Source organism: Tursiops truncatus, chromosome 5 (assembly GCF_011762595.2).
Source record: "Tursiops truncatus isolate mTurTru1 chromosome 5, mTurTru1.mat.Y, whole genome shotgun sequence".
Lineage (NCBI taxonomy): Eukaryota > Metazoa > Chordata > Mammalia > Artiodactyla > Delphinidae > Tursiops > Tursiops truncatus.
In genome coordinates this window covers 124,946,396-124,970,435 of record NC_047038.1, presented here as the reverse complement: position 1 = coordinate 124,970,435, position 24,040 = coordinate 124,946,396, and the positions used below count along the sequence as shown (strand labels likewise).

Here is a 24,040-nt window from a genome sequence, read left to right as displayed (position 1 = left end):
TAACTGTACTGTATTTTTCTATATACAATGCATTATGTGTACGTGTCTCCCTTATTAGAATATAAGATCTGTAAGAGCAAAGACCTTGTTCATCTATCCATCCCCATTGCTCAGAACAGTGACTGACTGGTGTATAGTAGGCCCTCAGTAAATATGTGTTGAAAGAAGGAGTTTTGGATGATGATTAGGTGGTATTAGTCCTTTGTACACATTTTAAAAATATTCCTCCTCCTCTTTATGGTCTTGAAACAGTGCCGTAGCCATCAGTCATTCTTTAGTCATGGATACTTGAAACTACTTTTGATATAGGCCAGGCTCCCTTAATCCAACCTTTAGATATGAGGGCATACACTTAACCTGTGGTCACCTCCCCCTGCCTAGGTCTATTTTACTCTCACAGTGCCCAGAATTATCAATGGTTATTAATTACACTTTATTTCTCTTTTTTTATTTGACTTTTCTGGGAGCATAGCAGGTTTGGAGAGAATAAAGCAATGACAAATGAGTGTGAGAGGAGAGAACCTACTATGTTTTATTCGTAAAGAATAAAAAGTTGAGCTAAGCATAATCCTCAAGTTACCACAATGTGGTAACTCATAATAAGGGAAGATATTAAGCAGTGTAGAACCACAGTCTGATTCACAGTGATTAAATTATCCCTTCTTTCTGTAGAGGATCAGGAAAAGTCATAGAGAGATGACTTTGAGTGGACCCTAAGCAATGACTCGTTGCTTATTCAGTGAACTAGGGATGGAAATATATGTTGCCTTGGAGTGTAGTATGTAAATGGAATAGGTGAGGTTATCTAGGGAAGAGGAGGTGTAGGGCAGTATAGATGAAGCTGAAAAGATTTAGAAACAAAAACTGCTGGGTTGGGAGGGGCCTATATATGCTGTGCCAGGGAGGATGGACTTTATTTGGTACACAATATAGAGCATTTCAGTATGGGAAAAACATTAATGAAGATGTTGCCATAATTGAAGCCTAAATGTAGGGAAATGACAGTGGGGATGACAAAGGAGGCAGTTTAGGGAAGTTTTATATGGTATTTATTTGATGGTATTTGATGATCAGTTAAATGTGGAAGATTTAAAGGTAACTCACAGGTTCCTTGCTTGGACAGCTGAATGATGGGCACTGTCAACTGAATTAGGCAGTAGGATTAGGAGGAAGACACCAAAGCATGTTGAATTTGAGTTACCTCTTATATTTCAGTAGCAAGGTCTAGTAGAGGGTTGGACATTGGAGTTTGGAGCTCAGAGAGTGGTGGGAACCTGAGAAATCAACTTTGGAGTCATCCTTGTGGTAGTTACCAAAAAATGTCCTAAGCAAGATATATGGTAAGAAGCATCAATATTTAATGATGGACAGAGGAAGGGAAACCAATGAAAGATATAAAGGATGACTAGAACAGTCATAGAAAATGATAATGCCCTGGAAGTTAAAGATAGGAGAGTTTCCAGGGTGGTGTATAGTGAACAGTATCAAATGTTGCAGAGAGGTCAAGTTGGATCTGATCAGAGACCGCTTTCCTTGGAAATTAAAGTTCCTGTTGACCTTTAGCAGTTTCGGTAGAAAGCTGAAGGAGTGAAGACTACTCTTCCAAGACGGGAAAGAGAGAAACAGCTGGATGGGGAAGCAATGTCAAGAAAAGATGTTTGAGGAATGTTGAAAATTGAGCATCCAAGGGGAAGAAGCTAGGGGAGAGGAAAAGGATGAGGGAGGGGAGGTATCTGAAGACAGGCATCAAGGGGATGGGAGTGCGCACACAGCTGGACTATTTAACTTGGAATAAAGACACATTTTATCCAGGCGCGGGGGAGTGAAAGAGAAAATTAGATGGGTTCATAGGTTATTATGGGGTTGGGTTGGAGGAAAGTTTCAGTATATGCTTGAAGAATTTCTTGATAAAATATATTCAGTCTTCTAAAGTGGTTGCTCTTTAGATGTGGTTGTCATGTAGAAAGTAACCATTGTTAATAAGTGAGAGAAAAAATTTTAATTATACCTGTTATCAGAAAAGATTTCCAGAGAGCAATGCTCTGCCACTTATGGATGGTATGATCTTGATTAAGACATTATCGTTTTTGGATTTCACTTCCTTTGTCTAGATGTTCTCTGAAGTCCTTGCAAGCAGTAAAATGGATAAGATCCTTTGAATGAAGCTGAATATACCATTTTAGCCTTATGATCTGTAACCATCAGGTATTCCTTAGTCCTTTTTAAGTGTGTGTGGCCAAGATGTGAATCATCATTATATCTTTGGATAGAAATTTTGGTTTCTTAATGTCTATTAATGTTAGTTGAAAAGCAGTAATTGGTAAAAGGGTTAGTGCTCAGTTGTTCTAATAGAAAGTACAGTGAGTCTAAATGTCTTAAGTACATTTTAAATGTACATTTTTTGTTTGTGTTTTCCTTCTCTACCTTTTTACTTTCCATGCTTGGCTATTTTCTTCAAAATAAAATGTTATATAAAAAAATTAAATGATTACAACAGTATGTAATGAAGAGAGACTCTTCTGTAATCCTCGTTTAGTGTTGGTATTCTTTTGTATTTTTTTCCTGCCTGTATATATTCTAGCTTTTTTTTTAAGATAAAATAGTATTATGTACATACATATTGTAATGCAACTCACTATTAACTAAAAAGTAGATTTTTTATACTCTCCATGTCAGTTCATATAAAATATGCTGTACTTCAATTTTTTTTAGTGACCACAGTGTATCTTATTATTATACACAGATGTATTATAATTCATGTAGTTTCCTGTTTATAGACATCGGTTGTTTTGGTTTATTTCTTCTTCTTTTTGTTGTTAAAAGAATGCTGTAGTGACCATCCTTTTGAATAGATATTTTTGCCTCTGTACAATCTGTGGAAGAATTCTGGGAAATGGAATTGTCAAATTAGAGGGAATATGAGTAATATTTTAGTAATTGCCAAATCACCCTACACAGAAGTTTTACCAATTTGCACCACACTACAGCTTGGTTTTCAGTTGTCTGCTTTTTCATACCAGGCTAAAATATTGCAAACATTTTTAATTTTTAAAGGGCTAATAAGCAATTAAATTGCATTATTTTTATTCTTTATTTTTAAGGTTAAGTATGTTTTCATAAATGTTATTAGCAATTTGAACTTTTTCTGTGTTCCTTTTTCTCATTTTCTAATAAATGATTTATAAGTTTTTTAATTTTATTCTTTTAATTCTGTTTGTTGTTTGTGACAGAGAAGTTTTACATTTTTATATGGTCAGTTTGTTCATCTTTTTCAAGGCTTACAGGTTTTAGGTCCTGATCTGACCTGGTAAAAGATTTGGTAAAAGAAAGCCATTCCCTACCACCACATTATAAATATATTCATCCATATTTTCTTCTATCACATCTGTGTTAATTTTCTTCTTAATTGTAGTAAAATGTACATATGTAAAATATGCAATAACTAGTTTTAAGTGTACAGGTCAAAGAGGGTTAAGTACATTCACATTTTTGTACACCCAATCTTTGGAACTCTTTTCATCTTAAACAATTAACAATTCATCTTAAAACAGAAACTCTTTACCCCTTAAACAATTCCTTCTTACCCCCAGCAATCACCCTTATATCTTCTGTCTCTATGTACTTGACTACTCTAGGTACATTATAAAAGTGGAATCATACAGGATTTGTCTTTTGTTACTGCCTTAATTTCATTTTCCCTAATGTCTTCAAGATTCATCCACATTGTAACGTGTATCAGAATTTCCTCACTTTTTAAGGCTGAAGAATATTTCATTGTATATATACCTACATTTTATTATTCATTTGTGGATGACACTTGGGTTGCTTTCACTTTGGGGCTATTGTGAATAATGCTGCTGTGAAAATGAGTATACAAATATCTCTTCCAGACCCCGCTTTCAGTTCTTTTGGGTATACATCCAGAAATGGAATTGCTAGATCATACAGGAAACCACCATATATTTTCCACAGTAGCTGCACCATTTTACATTCCCACCAACAGTGCACAAGGGGTCCAGTTTCTCTCCATATCCTTGCCAACACTTGTTATTTTCTGTTTTTTTGTTTTGTTTTTTGGGGGGTTTTTTGTAGCCAAACTGATGGATATGAGTTGTTTTTTTAAATTTTTTTAAACCTTAACTTTCATCTGGAGTTTGTTATAAGGGCTAAAGAAAAGGTGATACCGTTTTCTCCTTTGTTCATTATTTATCATTTACTAGTCACTTATCCCAGAACCATTTATTGACGAATCCTTTTTCTTATATTTGAAATGTCATCATTATAGGCATACCTCAGAGATACTGCGGGTTTGGTTCCAGACCACCACGATAAAGTATCACAGTAAAGCAAGTCACATGAATTTTTTGGTTTCCCAGTGCATATAAAAGTTATATTTATACTATACTATAGTCTTTTAAGTGTGCAGTAGCATTGTCTTAAACAATGTACGTACCTTAATTAAGAAGCACTTCATTGCTAAAAATTTTTAACCATCATCTGAGCCTTTGGTGAGTTGTAATGTCTTTGCTGGGGGAGGGTCTTGCCTCAATGTTAAGGGCTGCTGACTGCTCAGGGTGGTGGTTGCTGAGGCCTGGGGTGGCCATGGCAGCTTCTTAAAATAGGACCACAGTGACGTTTGCCGCATCAGTTGATTCTTTCACAAATGATTTCTCTATAGCGTGCAGTGCTGTTTGATAACATTTTACCTACAGCAGAACTTTCAAAACTGGAGTCAATCCTTCCAAACCCTGTCACTGCTTTATCAACTAAGTTTATGTAGTATTCTAAATACTTTGTTGTTATGTCAACAGTCTTCACAGCATCTTCACCAGGAGTAGATTTCATCTCAAGAAACTCCTTCCTTTGTTCATCCATAAGAAGCAACTTCTCCATTAAAGTTCTATCATGAGATTGCAGCAATTCAGTCACATCTTCAGGGGCCACTTCTCCTGAATTTTTTTTTCTTTCTTTCTTTCTTTTTTTTGGGGGGGCTGCTCTGCATGCAGTATTGGGATATTATTTCCCCAACCAGGGATCAAACCCGAGCCCCCTGCAGTAGAAGCTCAGTCTTAACCACTGGACTGCCAGGGAAGTCCCAAGGCACCACTTCTAATTCTAGTTCTCTGTTGTTTCTACCATATCTGCAGTTCATTCTTCCACTGAAGTCATCCATGAGGGTTGGAATCAACTTCTTCCAGCCTCCTGTTATGTTGATATTTTGACCTCTTCTCATGAATCACAACTGTTCTTAATGGCATCTAGAATGGTGACTCCTTTCCAAAAGGTTTTCAATTGACTTTGCCCAGATCCATCACAGGAATTGCTATTGATGGCAGCTGTAGCCTTTTGGAAAATATTTCTTAAATAATAGGACTTTTAAGTCAAAAGTCCTTGATCCATGGGCTGCAGAATGGATATTGTGTTAGCAGGCATGAAAACATTAATCTCATTGTACATCTCTATCAGAGCTCTTAAGTGACCGGGTGCATTGTCAATGAGCAGTCATATTTTGAAAGGAATCTTTTTCCGAGCAGTAGGTCTCAACAGTGGGTTTAATATATTCAGTATTTGGTGTTATAAACAGATGTACTGTCATCCAGACTTTTTTCCATTTATAGAGCACAGGCAGAGTAGATTTAGCATAATTCTTAAGGGCCCTAGGATTTTCAGAATGGTAAATTAGCATTGGCTTCAACTTAAAGTTACCAGCTGCATTAGCCCTTAACAGGAGAGTCAACTTGTCCTTTAAGCCAGGCATTGACTTCTCCTCTCTAGCTATGGAAGTCCAGGATGGCATCTTCTTCCATTAGAAGGCTGTTTGGCTTACATTGAAAACCTCTTCTTTAGTGTAGCCACCTTCATTAATTATCTTAGATCTTCTGGGTATCTTGCTGCAGCCTCTACATCAACACTTGCTGCTTCATCATGCACTTTTATGTTATGGAGACAGCTTCTTCAACCTTATGAACCAACCTCTGCTAGCTTCAAACTTTTTTTCTGCAGCTTCCTCACCTCTCTCAGCCTTCATAGAATGGAAAAATTGGGGCCTTGCTCTGGATTAGGCTTTGACTTAAGGGAATGCTGTGGCTGGTTTAATCTTTTATCCAGGCCACTAAAACTTTCTCCATATAATAAGCAAAAGGCTGTTTGGCTTCTTATTTGTGTGTTCACTGGAGTAGCACTTTTAATTTCCTTCAACAACTTTTCCTTTGCATTCACAACTTGGCTAACTGGTGCAAGAGGCCTAGCTTTTGGCCTGTCTTGGCTTTCAACATGCCTTCTTACTAACCTTAATCATTTCTAGCTTTTGAAAGAGAGGGATGTGCAACTTTTCCTTTCACTTGAATACTTAGAGACCGTTGGAGGGTTATTAATTGGCCTAATTTATTGTTGTTTCTTAAGGAATAGGGATGCTGGGGACTTCCCTGGTGGTCCAGTGGTTAAGACTCCACTCTCCCAATGCAGGGGACCCGGGTTTGATCCCTGGTCAGGGAACTAGATCCCGCATGCCGCAACTAAAGATCCCGCATGCCACAAGGAAGATCCTGCGTGCCACAACCAAGACCCAGCGCAGCCAAATAAATAAATTTTTTTTAAAAAAGGAGTAGGGAGGCTAGAAGAGAGGGAGAGTGATGAAGGAAGTGGCAGGTTGGTGGAGCAGTCAAAACACACATAACGTTTATCAAAGTTTGCCATCTCATATGGGTGCTGTGTGGGCACCCAAAACAATAACAGTAGTAACATCAAAGATCATTGACCACAGATCACCATAGCAAATATTACAATAATGAAAAAGTTTGAAACACTGCAAGAATTACTACCAAAATGGTGTCAGTAAACTTGCTCAACACAGGGTTGCCACCAACCTTCAGTTTGTAAAACGCACAATATCTGCAAAGTGCAGTAAAAAAAGGTATGCCTGTATTGTAGATTTTGGTATGTTTTTGTTGTTTTTTCTTTTTGTTGTTGTTTTTTCTTCAATAAAATGTTGAAGAAAGTTTAACCTTAAAGTTTAAAGAGGTGGTTTCTTTGTTTTTTCTTTTGTTTTTTGAATTTCCAAGTGACTGAAATTTTGCTTCAATGTTCTTACTAACATTTACTTCCAGTTTTCACTTTTTGTGACAGGAGAATGTGGTCTGTAGTATTTCTTTGATGAATTTACTGAGATTTTCTTTTTGGCCTACTACACAATTTCTGTAAAAGTTCAAGTGTACTTGAAAAGAGATATAATCTAACTGTAGATTTAATTATATGTCAGATAATAATGTTTTATTATTTGTATCATTTTTTTCAAACTGGATCACAAACATGTCATAAAGTCAGTTTCTTATATCCTAACTAAATGCATATAACTTTTTTTAATGGAGTAGAATAAATAGAAAATTATCAAAGTATCGCTTACAATAAAGCCTCTGAGACCTTTGTTTCAGTTATATATGTCTGTCTAGCAATCGATGTGTTTAGGGTCATAATCTACAATGGGTCTCTTACAGTGGGTTCCAATCAAAAATGTTTGAAAAACACCTTTCTGTATCTTAATTATTTTTGTGCTCTCTTCTCTATTAAGAGTTTAGACAAGAGAGTTAAAGCCTCATATTTGTCTCTATTGACTTTCTGCTTTATGTATCCTGCATTGTTTATGCATTTCATTATTAGAATGCAGTTGTACATATGCCAGTCATATTTTTATTGTAGATATAAATTCTGTTATTAAAAAGTACCTTTCAGGTTTAACACTTTGACATTATTAATAGCATGACTTTCCTTCCTTTACATTTTTTCTTTTTATCTTTATCTTTTGGCCTAAACCTGAAATGCTTCTTCTTTCTCATTTTATGTTAGAGTAGTGTATTAGAAACTACCCTTCAATCTTGTATTCAGTGTATACTTGGTCTTTTTCAAGAGCTTTCATCAGAGGTAGTTTGACTTATCTGAGATGCTAAAGGTCTTTCCCTATCTACTATGGCATTCAAATTAAAACAGTCAAGATTTTATAATCTATTATTTTGGTAATTAACCTTTCAAAGAGGCAAATATATGATGTGCTTTACTAGGTATTCAAAAGAACTGCCTTGAAAGTCAGTTGCCATGGTAGAGAATTGAACCATGTAGAGCAATATACAATTAGAATATCAAAAATGGCACACTTACATAAGTCTGCAGGACGGATATAAAGGTTTTTTTGTGTGTGTTTTTTTTTGAGAACTAGGTGTCTTTCTTTCTTTCTGGATGCACTGGGTCTCTTAGTTGCGTCTTGCAGTCTCCTTAGTTGTGTTTCACCAGCTCCTTAGTTGCAGCAGGCAGGCTCCTTAGTTGCGGCTCACGGACTCCTTAGTTGTGGAATGTGAACTTCTAGTTGTGGCATGCATGTGGGATCTAGTTCCTTGGGCAGGGATCGAACCCGGGCCCCCTGCATTGGGAGTGCGGAGTCTTAACCACTATGCCACCAGGAAAGTCCCAGATATAAAGGTTTAAGTGTTTTCATTCTGCTTTGGGAGATCACCTTTATTTATAGATGACCTTTCATAATCTCCCAGTAGTGATTTTTTTGTTTGTTTTTTGAGTGGTTCTTGATCTTGGACCGCTTAGAAAGGTAGAATCAGTAGCAGTTTTAAATCCTCATTTTGTTTCATGGTAGACTTAGATATGAGAATGGGTAAAAGTATACTGGAAACGTTCAGGGTATAAAATTGTCTCCTTGGGCTTCCCTGGTGGTGCAGTGGTTGAGAGTCTGCCTGCCAATGCAGGGGGCACGGGTTCGTGCCCCGGTCCGGGAAGATCCCACATGCCACGGAGCGGCTGGGCCCGTGAGCCTTGGCCGCTGTGCGTCCGGGGCCTGTGCTCCGCAACGGGAGAGGCCCGCATACCGCAAAAAAAAAAAAAAAAAAAAAATTGTCTTCTCATGCATACCACTAATGGGGAATTTCATTTGGAATTACCCCCTGGAACCTTGGAATCTTCTTGCATATGGTAATAATGTAGGTTCCCATTGCCTTTGGTAGAGAAAATATCATCTACTGTCTCTAAAACATAGGATTTTTTATTGTTTTTATTTGAAAGGATAGCTGTTTTCCCTCATGTTCCTTTAGCGTTTTGTTGATTCCTCTCGCATGGCACAAATTACGACTCACAACATTGCTACTTATGTACATGGCTACTTGGCTCCTATTATTAGTTTCTTTAGGGCAAGTGCAACTGTGACTGGCCTTTTTTTTCCTTCAGTACCCCCCACGTCCTGGCACAGTGCCTTTAATACAGAAGGCATTCAGCAAAGTCAGAATTATGTAGTAGCCCATGTCTTTATAATTGTTTCTACTTGTCACTGTTCTTCCCTTCATTTCTATATCTTTCTGTTTTGCTTCCTTCCTGTCTCCTTTGTGGTGCTGCTTAAAGTGCTTGTTTGCTTTGGGTCAGAAAGCATCAGTGCATCAGGAATATCTTTTTGACCATTGGCTATTAGATATTTTTGCTGCTGTTTACTTCCAAAAATAGTCCAAACAAACAAATCTAAGCATTTCAGCACTGTTCTAATTCCAGATTATTGACTATATTAGTAAATTGATATTTTATATAGATAAGCTCTTACTGTTTCCCTTTAGTCCTCAAAGTGTGGTCTGTGAACCTTTGAGGTCCCTAAGACCCAAAAGGGTATCCATAAGGTCAAAACTATTTCATAATAATATTAAGACATCACTTGCCTTTTTCACTATGTTGGTATTTGCACTGATGGTGCAAAAACAATGGTAGGTAAAACTGCCAGTGCCCTAGCATGAATCAAGGCCAAGATTCCAAACTGTCATTGTATCCTTAAAATTTTTAAATACTAGTTTCACTTAAGAATGTTCTTGATGAAGCAGTAGTTTTTAATAAGATGAAGTTCAAGAAACTCTAGTTCTCCTAGTACTCATTAATAGAATTTTTAGACACCCCCCACCGTGCAGTAATACATTTAAATGGCCAGTTTGAAAAGCTTTTTTTTTTTTATTTTGGCTGCATTGGGTCTTCGTTGCCGTGCGTGGGCTTTCTCTAGTTGCGGCGAGCGGGATCTACTCTTCACTGCGGTGCGTGGGCTTCTCATTGCAGTGGCCTCTCTAGTTGCGGAGCACAGGCTCTAGGGCACAAGGGCTTCAGTAGTTGCAGCACATGGGATCAGTAGTTGAGGCATGCAGGCTCAGTAGTTGCGGCACGCGGGCTCTAGGGTGCCTGGGCTTCAGTAGTTGTGGCTCGCGGGCTCTAGGGTGCCTGGGCTTCAGTAGTTGTGGCTCGCGGGCTCTAGAGTGCAGGCTCAGTAGTTGTGGCACACAGATTCAGTTGCTCCGCAACATGTAGGATCTTCCTGGACCAGGGATCGAACGCGTGTCCCCTGCATTGGCAGGCAGATTCTTAACCACTGTGCCACCAGGGAAGTCCTTGAGTAAAGAAGCTTTTTAAAGAAAAGTGGACAATCCAAATCGTTTTGCAAAAGCCCTTTTCAAGTATAAGAAAGCAGGACACTTTTGTTAAACTGCTAAAATGATATGCATTAAGTTTAGGTCAAAGTTTTGATACAGTAAAGATCTAAATTCTTAGTTTTATGTGTGATTTGTGACATATCAGGAATACTATGTAAAAGCAGTGTCCCCAGTACCTTTATACTTATTTTACAGGAATTGGACTATAATTTTATTACTTTACATAATTATCAGAACTTGTAAATGTCTTCATACATATGACAGTTAACATAGCTGTGATTTGTTCCAAAGCAGAGTTTTTCACTCAAGGCACACTCAACATTTATAAAATTGTTCTTTTGGAACAATTTTGTGATTTGCTTTTCAGTAATGTTGCTAGGACTTCATTGCAGGAAGTAAAGTATTTTTTAGTTCACTCCAGGCGATTGGTTATATAGGCCTTGGTTAATGTTATTTACAAATATGACTCAGGAGCCTTATGATAATGATGGCTATCATTTCATGACAGTTAATGGGGTCGAGGCCAAGAGTTTTAGGGGGGGACTTGAGCATCCCCCAGTTTTGGTGTGGGGAGCAGGGAAGTCCTGGAACCAGTCCCCCCAAACCTCACAGATACTGAGGGGTGATGGTATTCACTAAACCAAGACACTGACTACTTTTACTTTAATATGAATTTCTTAAATCTGATCTCTCCTCAAGTGTATAATGGAGAATAATTTTAGAACTCAGCCCTTTGAAGAGAGGAGACCTCAATAGAATACTCATTTGTTTTGCATAGACGGGTGATGCCAACTTCATTAGTTTGTGAGGGCTGCCGTAACAAAATACCACAGACTGGGTGGCTTAACCAGCAGACGTTTATTTTCTGCCATATCTGGAAGTTAGAAGTCCAAGATGAAAGTGTTGGCTGGTTCAGTTTCTTGTAAGGCCTTTCTTCTTGGGCTGCAGGTGGCCACCTTCTCGCTGTGTGCTCACATCACCTTTCCTCCATGCGCACACATCCTTGGTGTCTCTTATAAGGACATCAGTCCTTTTGGATTAGGTCACTAACCTAACTGCCTTTTTTAAGTTAGTCACCTCTGTGAAGGACCTATCTCCAAATACATTACATTCTGAGGTACTGGGGGTTGAAACTTCAACATAGGAATTTTGGAGGGGACATAATTTTGTCCATAACACTAACATTTGTGTAAGAGCTAATGTTTGTTGAATACTGGCTGTGTGCCTATTACTGAACTAAGTGCTTAATACGTATCTTCTGATTTTATGTGCACATTAGCCCTGTGATTATTGGCATCTCTGTTTTACATCTGAGGATGCAGAGACTTAGATTAAGTAACTTAGCTGAGAGATGGGATTGAAATTCAAGTTGTTTGGGCTCTAGTGTCCGTGTTCTCTTAGGCAAGAACTGGGTACTAGGAAGCAAAAGCACAGAGAGAAAAGGGTTAAAATATAAAATACAAACCTGTTTTGCAGTGTCCACTAAGTTCTTGCTAGTAAGTAACCTGTGAATTGGAAAATCATTTAATGCCAGCCCTGGTTGACTATTAATGTTTTCTTTAAAACTTGGGAGGAATTTTTGGTTTTAGGATGGAAACAGTGAATGAAGCTAAAGATTTTTAGCACATGATTTGTAATTATCAAAAACAAATTTGCTTTATTTTCAAGTTATTCAAAATCCCTTTCTGCTTTTTCTCTTTTGCAGAAGATTCTAGTGTTCCAGAAACCCCAGAAAATGAAAGAAAAGCAAGTATATCATATTTCAAGAATCAAAGAGGAATTCAGTATATTGATTTGTCTTCAGATAGTGAAGATGTTGTTTCCCCAGATTGCTCCAGTACAGTTCAAGAGAAAAAATTCAACAAAGACACGGTGATTATAGTGTAAGCAACTTAATAGATTCATTATATTTGCATGTATAAGACTTTTTTTGAGAAAAAGTTAATGAAACTGAAAATTTTTGATGACTTCCCTCCTTTTTTGCCTTTTCCTGACTGCATCTTCATCATGTTTCCCTAACTTAAGAGATATAGAGAGATGTGCGTGTGTGTGTGTGTGTGTGTGTGTGTGTGCGTGCGTGCCTGTGTGTGTGAGTGAGAAAGAGAGAGAGACTCTGGATAACTGATATTTTTTTTTTCCGGCTGGGCCATGCGCTGTGGGATCTTAGTTCCCCAACCAGGGAGTGAACCCAGGCCACGGCAGTAAAAGCACCAAGTCCTAAGTACTGGACCACCAGGGAACTCCCATGGTTCTGATTTTCAATAAAAAGTTCAGTGAGAGCAAATATTTAAGTTTTTCATTCTCCATAGATAATTATTTTCACAAGTACCTTCAGTCACCTGTAACTGCTTTCTGATTTGTTCTTGAATCCTAGAGTCAAATCATTTTAACATTTTCGGGACACATTCATTGAGCTAGCACGGAGCTTTGTATGTTAGATAGAAAAACAGTAAATAAATTAAAAATGCAGTATGTCAAATAATACATATGATGGGCAAACAGGAAGGGAAATACAGGGTTTGGAGCCCGGCTAAGGGCATGGTTTCTAAAGCGCATGGTTGGAAAAGGCTTCATTAAGAAGATGATGCTTGAGCAAAGATGTGAAGGAGCTAAAAAAGGGAGCCATGTGGATATGGTGGGAGGGGCATTGGGAGTAGCCTGTTTAATGACCCTGAAGTAGTATTTTGCCTGTTGTTTTTGAGGAAAGTGGGCGGCGGGGCTGGGGGGGTGGGTAGTGGTGGCTAATGATGCGGAGTGAAGGACCTAAGGTCAGAAGGTGCGGAGTGGGATAGGGAAAGAGCTTTATCATGTTAAGCCCATAGGCTGTTTGGCTTTTATTCTGAACGAGATGGGAAGCTAAAGGAACATATTGAGCAGAGGAGTAAAATGATCTGATCTATATGTTTAAAAGTTTTTAAGGCTGTAGGGGAGTCGTAGTAGAAGCGTGAATACTGTTGTAATAACCAAGGCAAAAGATGGTGGAAGCTTAAACCATGCTAGTAGCTATGGGAGTGAATAATAAGTGGTTAGATTCTAAATATACTCTGAAGGTAGAGCAGAGAGGATTTATTGATGGATTTCAAATGGAATGGGAGAGACGGGAGTCAGGGATGACCCTAAGATATCTGACCTGAGCAACTGGAAGGATGGAGCCAACCCTAACTGGGATGAGGAATGCTGCCTTGGGTGCAGTGGGGGAGCACCTTTCGCAGGAAAGACCAGCAGCTCAGTCTCGGACATGCTGTGATCGAGGAGACTCTTAGGCATCTGAAGTGGGCTTGTCCGGTAGGCAGTTGGATTTGTGACATTCAGGTTCTGGAGAGAGGTCAAGGTTCCACATCTGAATTTACGAGTTATCAGGATACTTGATATTAAGAGGTACATGATTAGATGAAATCAGTAAGAGACACTAGTGTAGCTGGAAAACAGAAGATCTCTTAGTTGAAGGACTTAGGCCAGGCGAACTCTGGATTCTAGGAACAGGAGATGAGAAGAAACTTACAGAAGACTCTTAAGAAGGAGCAGTCATTGAGGTAAGAAAAAAGTCAGAAGGTTGTGTGATCAGAAGCTAAGTGAAGAAAGTGTGGCAGAGGTGCAAGAGCTTAACACTGTCCACTCCCAAGATGAGGATTTCCTCTTAAAATGAACTTTGTGTATATAAGCCCTGATGAACATGCCTTTATCCTGAATTTCACTATGAAATAAAAAATAGTGATGATCCTGTGTGGTAAATCCTAAGGAAAATTGATATTATATTAGCACTCCAAATTTTACTTTTTATTTTGAAAAAAATTTAAACTTACGGAAAAGTTGCAAGAATAATCAATTTCCACATCCTTTTAAAAAGATTAAGATTCACCCATTGTTAACATTTCCCCACGTTTGCTTGTCACCTTCTTTATAAAATAATAATTAGAATTATTACTGAAACCTTTGCCTCTAATAATTTCACGTTTATCTCCTAAGAACAAGGTCATTCTCTTACATAACAAGAGTAGCATTTCTTTTTTTTTTTTTTTTTGGCCACACCTCGTGGCTTGCAGGATCTTAGTTCCCCGACCAGGGATCGAAGCTGGGCCCCATGAGTGAAAGCTCTGAGTCCTAACCACTGGACCGCCAGGGAATTCCCTCCAAAAGTAGCATTTCAAATTCACAAATACTGATTAACGTTGGTACAGTAATATCATCTAATATATAGTCCGTATTTAAATTTTACCAGTTATCCCAATAATGTTCTTTATAGTAGTGCTACTCAGAGTACTGGTTTATCAGTAAGGAATGTGCCCTAGAATGTAAATTAATGTACTCATTCTTTCACCAAGAAAGTCTTGTAATGAAAAGAAAAAAAAAAAAACTGAACTAAGCAATGTGTTTTTCCTTCTGTTTTAAGTGCTTTATTTTGTCATGGATAGATAACAAACAGTTTGATTTCGAGGACTAGCAGTCAGTCCATGGATCATATTTTGAGTAGTACTTTATAGTAAAGTTTTTTCCAGCATCATACATTGGGTTTAGTTTTTCATGTGTCTTTAGTCTCGTTTAATCTGAAAGTTTCTCAGCCTTTTTGATTCTCATGATAATTGGCCTTTGAAGGTAACAAGCCAGGTTTTTTAGGATGTCTCTCAATTTCTGCACCCCTGTTGTTTCTTCATGATTAAATTTAGGTTAAGTGATAGGAGTTACATAAATGATTTTGTGTCCTCCTCAGTGTGTTATGTTAGGAGGCACACTGATAACCAGTTTGTCTCATTATTGGTGAAGTGAACTTAACCACTCAGAAGCCTGCCAGGTTTCTCCTATAAAGTTAACCATTTTCCCATTTTTAATGATTAAGTAATCTCTGATGAGATACTTTAAGACTGGGTAAGGATCCTCTTCCTTAGCAGACTTCCCTTCAATAGTTGTAGCATCTGTTGATGATTCTTGCCTGAATCCGTTATTACATTGGTAGTTGTGAAATGTGGTATTCTAACTAGCATTCTAGAATTTATACTTGCTATTCTACTATAGATAGTTTTCCCTTTTCTCCTTGTTTATTCATATATTTATTTAGCACAGTAAATACAAAAATGGAATTATAGGTGTGTTTTTGCTCAACTGATTATAATCTGTTACTATTATTACTCATTTTGATGCTGAAATTGCTCAGTTTTGGCAGGTGAGGGCCCCTTTACACAGACTCTGGATTTGAGAGGTTCCTATCAATTTTTGAGCCTTTCCCTTCTGGCGCAAGATGTTGCAGACTAGTGTTTTCCCTACTCCAAGCCTGAAATTAGAATTAGCCATTTCTCCAAGTAGCACTGATTCCTTTTTAAAGGAATGGTATTTGGAAATCTGTGGACTGGTTGTGTCCTTCCTTTGCTGTTGGGTGAAGCAGGGGATTATGTCATTGCCCTTTTAGCAAGAATGGGCTAGGATATAAGAGAACCAGAGAATGTTGTTTGTTTGTTTGTTTTTTAAATCATGAGTTTATAATAATATATTTCATTCTAATCTACTAATACAAGGCTCCTCCTTGCCTCTTCTCTATATTTCTTTCTCTGACAGTGAGAACTCTGCTTCCACCAATATCATTATATTTGCTAATTTGTTCAATCACTCGGTGTACATAAAATAGTTTCAGAATTGCTGTAATCATGCTTCTTGACCATTAAGCTCACTATGAGTTTAATATTTGTTTATAAGTTTTATTTTGTCTTTAGATGAGGGTATATGGTTACAGTACTTGGCTTACTTATTTAAATTTTTCTTTGTTATTCACTTGAAATGTAGTTCAGTTCATTAATTTCTGTTTGTATTCCTTTTAGGGTTTTTCCCTTGTCCCTCGTTTTAAAAATTTTACTTTCAAATATTTAAAATATTAACATAGTGCCAAAAATTAAAACTCCATGTACAGTGTGCTTAGAGAAGTATTAACTTTCTGTCCTTCTCCTTCTGACCCTTTCCTCCTCCTACCTCAGAACTAACCAGTTTGTTTAGTTTCTAGTCATAATTTGTTTTTCTTTCGTTTATCTTTTCTTCTTGTTTCCTACACAGAAGATAGCACTGTGTCTTGTATTGTGTATGTATAGATATATATGTACATTTATTCTCTATTTTATTAACTTAGCAGTATATATATCCTGGAAATCATGTCAGCTCATAAAAATCTGTATTGTTTCACAACTCCATAGTACTGCATTGTGTGCACGTTCCACAGTTACAGTCAGTACCCATGCATGGGCCTGTTTGGTTATCAGGATTTCTTAACCTTGACATTGTTGACGTTTTGGACCAGGTAGTTCTTTGTTGTGAGGGGCTGTCCTGTACGTTGTAGGATGTTTAGCAGAATCTCTGATCTCTACCGGCTAGATGCCAAGTAGCACCTCTCTAGTCAAGACAATCAAAAATGTCTCTAGACATTGCCACATGTCCTCTGGGGGCAGAATTGCCCCCCTTTTGAGAACCACTGATATAGATGCTAGGAACTCTGGCAATTGCTGTAATCTCTCAGGAAGCATTAATAGACAAGAGGAGCTGAAGACGGAATCCTAGGTGATACTGGCAGTTCAGGGAGGTGAAAAAAGTAAGAAAGCCTTCTACAGAGATTAAGGACAGGCTAAGAGGTCAAAGGAAAATCAGAAGTAATGATGCTGCAGAGCCCCTGGGGTGAGGGTTAGGGTAGGGCTGCCTTTTCAAAAAGCAACAGTGATGGGAACACAGAGGAGAAGACAACCAGTGAAAGGTTCGGGGTGTTCTGGTTTGTGTTTTTAAATCACGTTTGACATTTTAGAGGGATTATTGCCCTTAGGACAGTTTCACCAAAGTGATGGGGCAGAAGATATAAGCCAGTAAGTTGAGAACAATATAGGAAACGCTGAAATAGAAAATCAGCCTTATAAAATTTGTGAAGGAGAGGAGAGTCTGCTTCTTTCACTGCTGTGTCCACAGTGCCTAGAACCCCTGGCACACTGAATGAAATGCAGTCTTGAATGCACTGCAGGCTTGGGAGGAAGAGCTTAAGGAGAGAAAAGATTCAGGAGAGAAGATGGTAGGCAGTTAAGAGGGCCCTGTAGGAAGTAGAAAGGGCTAGAATGAATCCCTTAGCACTGAGAAGGGACTTCAGCAGAAGGGAGTAACTTGATCTGAGACCGGATAAAAGAACGCAAAATGGTCATTCTTGTTCTTGTAGATTTTTTTTCTTTTACTTTTAAAGCTTCAGTCATATAAGAAGTTAAAATAATAGCTAATGAACACTTATATATACCACCTACCTTTAACAATTTTTAATGTTTTCCCTTGTTTCATTATTTCATTAATTATTATTATTAGCTGAAGTATCTTAAAGTAAATTAAAGATTTCTTCCCTTAATACTTGCTGTACATCCCACTTCCAAAAAACAAGTACTATTATCAGTGAACAGTCTCTACATCATCTAATTCCCAGTTTATATTCAGATTCCATGTGTTTTGTAGCTAGTTTTTCAAAACAGAACCCAAATAAGGTACATTTACTGCATTTGGATGTCATGACTCTTAACTATCTTTTGATCTTAAAATAGTCCACTCCCCTCCTCTCCTCTTTTTTAAGGATTTTAACTTACAGAAGAGATCAAGTCTTTTAGACAAAATAGACTTTTCTGATTGTTTCTTCATGATGGTATTGAATTTATTCCTCTGTTATTTGTATTTCCTGTAAATTGGGCATTAAGTCCAAGGCATGATAAGATTCATTATCAACATGAAGACTTACTACATCAAGGGCACCTAAGTTTGTCCCATGGAATGGTGATGAATCTGATCACTTGGTTAAGGTTGTGATGGTGAGAAGAGCAAGGACCTTTAAAGTGCTTATCCAGTACAGGAATGGAAAAGGATTCAAACCTGAAAGCTTCCATGTTCTCAGTGAACTAAGACACAGAATCAGTTAGGGAGCATGAATGTAGTGAGGCAGAGTGAAAATTTATAGAGATGAGTACGTAAGGAATGAAAAGTCTGGGTGTAATGGAAAGGGAGATACATGTAATTGTCTTCAAATATTGAAGGCCAGACAGTGTTAAAAGAAGAGATTTATTTTACCTTGTTACTTTAGAACGGTTTTTTCAGAGCAAGGTTCAAGAAGTCAGCCTAGAATCTTGTTAAAATACATATTCCTCATCCTTCACAATCTGTTTTGATATGTTTTCAGGGGATTCTTAGGCATAACCGGTGCACTAACAGGTACAGCTGAACTAACATGAATAAAGTATAGAGAAGTTATTAAAATACAGGTCCTGGATATGTGTCTAAGAGACTGTCCAAGAATAGAATTAGCTGCATAGCAAAGTCTGCATTCTCTGGCGCTAGGAATATACTTAACTATATTTCTTTCTTTGATTTCTATAACTTCTGCCCATTTGTTATACTTCTGCTTTTTGATCTTCAGAATGCTTACTGTGGTAGAAAATCAAAATTTCAAAATGAGATTTTTTTTTGTTTGGAAATACACGAGTGAAATTTGGCTCACAATGTCTTTTATATAGGATAAACATATGAAGTGAAATGTAATGAGGTTAAGTTAGTTGTTGCGTGAAGCCTTATGTAAAATAAGTGCTCCCCGTCTGCGGAAGAAGTGTTTTGTTCCTGGTAGACAGTCTGATATTGAATGGGGCCATTCTGATTTTAACACTTAGATTCTGATCACCTAGCTAGGATATGAAAATTCTTTTATCTTTGTACTAGTGTATGCTTCAGAATTTCTCAGGAGCAACATGACAGCACTCATCTTTTATTCAGGGTACAGGTGAAAAAGTAGGAAAGAGAAAGTGGGTGTGCAATGGATGAGTATGGATCTTAACAAAATAAGTGCAGGTTTTTGCTGTTCTTTTCTATTCCAGCCCAGATAAGTTGAGATATGTTCAAAGGGTGCTGACTTTGGGAATGTAGATTTATATGCACAACTGTACTGAAATGAAAAAAGTCATTTTAATCTTTGACAGGTATAGATTGCATTTATTATTGAAAAGAACTGCAAATATACTGTATTTTATATATACACATATATACAATTATAATGAAATCACCTTAGTAATACATTAAAACACTGTTTTTTTCCCTCTGAAAATATTTTTAGTTCTGAGCCATCTGAAGATGAAGAGTCCCAAGGCCTTCCTACCATGGCAGGTAGAAATAATAATGATATTTCAGAATTGGAAGACCTTTCGGAATTGGAAGACCTTAAAGATGCTAAACTTCAGACCTTGAAGGAACTTTTTCCACAGAGAAGTGACAGTGATTTACTTAAGGTTATACCCCTTTATAGTAATTGGTTATTATAGTTGTATTGATGATTAAAATGTCTCCTATATCCAGTGCTGTATTTAGTGGATAGTCATTTTTCTAAAGATATCTTATGTTTGAAGATAATTATTAACTTTAATATTTAATAAAGGCAAATGCCAGAGATTTACTTGTTGAGTCTTATAGTAGGTGAGGTTTATTCACCTATAAATAGTACAATCTGGGCTTCTCTGTATCTCACATAGGTTGTGAAGTTTTTTGTGTTTGAATAGTTCTAAAATGGGGACAACCTTCCTCCCCCCACCTCTCACTAGAAACTCAGAAATGTCAGGAGGCTTTTTTTCTTTTTTTCCCCCCGAAATAACAAGGAGTTGCTGTTCACATTTAGTGCATGTGACCAGGGATGCTAAACACCCTACAATACTGAGGACAGTCCTGCATAACAGAAGAATTGGCTGCCAATAGCACCCTTGCCGAGAAAGATTGATTGAACTATAGAAACAAAATAAGTGGCTGTAGTTGGACTGTTATAGGTATCTATGTCTTATTATAAGAGCAAATAAAAACTCACCATTCCATTAAGTTTTAGATAGAGAATAAATCTCTGAAGGTTAGTAAATAGTTTATCCCTAGCTCTGCCACTTAGTAATTGAATGATCTTCGGGGAATCATTTAATTATAGGTGCATAGTTTTTTCTCCTTTGTATTTATCATCACCACCACCCACCCGCCTGACAATTCCCCTTCCCCAAGCTGAGGCATAGGAGGTACCGTATCTGTGTGGGCTTGGCAGGTAACTCTGAAGTGGTGGACATTGGCACATACCCTTTCTAAGAGGGGTAGCTGCTCCTTAGCTTCGGTAAGATATGACCATGTGAAATCAATGACAGCCTGTTTTTATCGAATAATTCAGATTTTCAAATAAAGTGAAAAGACTGGATTTTTATTTTGTGTTGATCATCAATTTAACAGCTTTATTGAGATACAATTTACATGCCGTAAAGATCACCTATTTAAAGTGTATAATTTATTGGGTTTTAGCATATTTACAAAGTTGTGCAACCATCACCATAATCTAATTTTAGAACATCTTAATCATTCCAGAAAGAAACCTTGTACCTATTAGCAGTCACTCTCCATTTCCCTCCCCCAGTCCTAGACAACCACTAATTTCTGTCTTTATAGATTTGCCTATTCTGGACATTTCATATAAGGGGGAACATAGAATGTGTGATCTTTTATGACTGACTTCTTGCACTTAGTATAAGGTTTTGATGTTCTTTCATGTTGTATCGGTACTCATTCCTTTTTATGGTAACTAAAGAAAGACAAAACCAAAGATACCATTCAGGTCAAGCAAAATATGTCTGAACCAAAAATGGTCCTAGGCCTGCTAGTTTGAACTCTTTAAGTGTAGATTATATTATTCCTTTGTTCTCTGGTATATTTAATATGAAGCTTTTTTTCCCAGATCATTTTGATACCTTCTTACTGTTAGCTAAATGAAACTTTAATGGAATCTTGGGTCTATATTTTCCCCTTCTAGTAGCATAATTTGCCTCCCAATGGGTTTTTTTCCTAGAAAAAGAAGGAACAGATGTAGCCACTAGTAGCAACACTTAAAAGTGTTGGAAAGAACTTTCAGCAGAATAAGCATGATGGAATAGTAAAATATTCAACATAAAGAAACAAATCTCAGTTTAAAAATACTTTAGCTTGATTGCCAGTTTTTCAGGTAGTTCAAGGGGATTTATTTCCTATAGAAACATTGATCTTTAATTTTATAATTACAGTGGAAAAATAGGATTGATCTCAATAAATGAACTTTGTATGTGTATTTCAGTAGTATCTGAAATCTTGGGAATTTAGCCTATCACTTGCTCAAAACAGCACTCTCTTGAAGTAATCTGGATTTCAAGTGATCTCCCATCATTTCAAAAGATTTAAAGGTGGCATAGGTTACTCTACAGAGGCTTTTAGACCCACATAAAGTAATTTAGGAAGTTATAAAATATAAATTAGTCCTAGGCTTGATAAGAATATGCTTTGACTATTTTGAAAATGAGGGGCTTACAGGATATCTGAGGATCCAAGATGAGGAAAACTAGTATAGAAAAGAGCATTATCAATTTGTTTTGAGGCTATTTAATTTAATACAAAAATAGCTTATTTTAAAAAGTGAGATCTTTTTAAAACAAGTAGCTCATTGGAAATACAGGAAACTATAGCAAGAGAAAAATATGGGATAGTTTTTTCTGAAATCCAAAATGTTACAGAATAGTATAAAAAATAGTATTTTGAAACTTAATTATGTAAGCCATATATTAATATGTTCTTGAACAAATTCAAGCAATTTAATTTAGAGCAATTTAGAAATAGAGCAAATTTCAAGAGTCCTTTATCCCACTCAAGAAGTATTAGATTAAAAAAAAATTATGCCAGAATTGTGGTTTATTTTAAATGTCTGTCAGTGTCTTTCTCTCTCTCCCTCCTTCCCTCCCTCTCTCATTCTCCCCTCTCTTTCCCTCTCCTTCCCTTCCTTTCTCTCCCTCTCTCTTTCCTTCTCCTTCCCTTTCCCTCCCTCCCTCTCTCTCTCTCTCTCTCTCTCTCACACACACACACTCGCACACACACACACACACACACACACACACACACACACACACACACACACAGTGCCTGAACTCACTCATAGGTAGGAGGTTTTTGAGACTTTAGTGCACAGCCTTGCAATTAAAATAACAAAACCTTGAATACACTGTACATAGACTGTGTTTTATTTTTTGCTTTAAAGTGGTGATAAATAAATCTAATATATTTTAAGATATGCTTAGGTAAGTTCAGACCTTTTAGATAAACCAGATTTTCTGAAAATTTATCATAGGATTTAATGAACTTAAGCTAATACGTATGTATATTTCTCCACTCTGTATATTTAATATATTTGTTCTTCAATGTTTGGTAACTTTGTGAAATAATTCTTAAAGTATTATTTTTAAAACATTAATCTTTTCTCATTTTGTTAGTTAATTGAATCAACCAGCACTATGGATGGAGCAATTGCTGCTGCCTTGCTGATGTTTGGTGATGCAGGTATGCCTGACTTTGTTTCAAGCCATGCTGACTTAACTAGTTATATAATAAATATCTTCTCATTTTAATATTACTCTTTAATTTACCAAGCTCCTTCATGAATTCTTAGAGGAACCTTAGGAGGTATTAACAGCTTCAGGGTTTTTAGATGAAAATTGTGAAGAGTAAGAAGTTTTAAGAAGAAAAAGGTTAAGGGAATTACCTGAGGTCATAAAGCTACTTGGGAACTGGATTTTCTAGGTTGATATTTTTTCCCCAAAAAAGGGAAGGGGGCAGTTTTTTCATTGGTAATTTTGCTTGTTCTCTATAGATCAAATCTCATATCAGTGAAGTTTTGGGAGGTATGTGTTCTTTCTTAAGTGTCCTTGCTAATTGCATTATAGTTTTATTTACATAAATCTGAGTCAGGAACATAATGTCTTAAGGAACGTCCTAGCTGGTAATCAGCATTCCTACATTTAGTAAATATTTACTCTGTAATCCAGGCTTAGAATACAAAAATAAATACATTTAATGGAGCTTGCATTATAAAAAACACCTCCAGTTATTTTTTTAGTAAATGCTATCTAGATTTTTTTTTGTACATACCAAACAAGTAAAAATAACCTATAATCTCACTACCAAATAATTTAAGGAATGAAAGCAAACCTACACACTATTATACAACACACACACACATTAGATTACAGAATATGATTATAGTATTGGTTTACATTTTAAGAAAAATCATTTGATGATTTACCATGGATAACTTGTCAGTGCAATCAGATTTATCTAATGAAAAAATGCCTCCAAAACATTCCTCTGTGACTACTAATAAACAGTTTATTAACTGTTTCTCTGTTAATTCGCATTTATGGTTACATTATTTCATTAACTGTAGTACAAAAGTAAATAGCCTTGTAAGTAAATCTTTATGTTATTATTTCTATAGGCTAAACTTCAAACTAGGATGCTGAATCAAAGGGTATGCACATTTTAAAATTGAACATGCACTTCAGTGTTAATTTTAAAAGTTCTGCCAATTTATGTGTCCATCGACAGTGTGAATGGGCGCCCGTTTTCCTAAGTGGGTAGTTATACAAAAATAGAAAACACCATAATGTGTTCTCATGGGCCCATCATCTTTCTTCAACAATTATCTACCTCATATTTACCCCCCTAAATAGATTGTATTGGAGTGGATCCAAAGATGATGATATTTTATCCACATGATCTCTCATTCATAACCAAATCAT

At 36.8% G+C, this 24,040-nt stretch overlaps 1 protein-coding gene across 4 annotated transcripts in view; it reads left to right on the top strand.

Moving 5' to 3' along the window:
* SMARCAD1 (SNF2 related chromatin remodeling ATPase with DExD box 1) overlaps positions 1-24,040 on the top strand; it is a 69,767-nt gene that overhangs the window by 3,723 nt on the left and 42,004 nt on the right. For all 4 annotated transcript variants that reach the window (XR_002174630.3, XM_019926427.3, XM_004318315.4 and 1 more), the window contains exons 3-5: positions 12,157-12,334; positions 19,543-19,714; positions 22,736-22,802. Coding sequence is in view for 3 of the 4 variants with exons in the window: in XM_019926427.3 (XP_019781986.1) it covers positions 12,157-12,334; positions 19,543-19,714; positions 22,736-22,802 (417 nt within the window). In the remaining variant the exon portion in view is untranslated. The remainder of the gene's footprint in view (positions 1-12,156; positions 12,335-19,542; positions 19,715-22,735; positions 22,803-24,040) is intronic.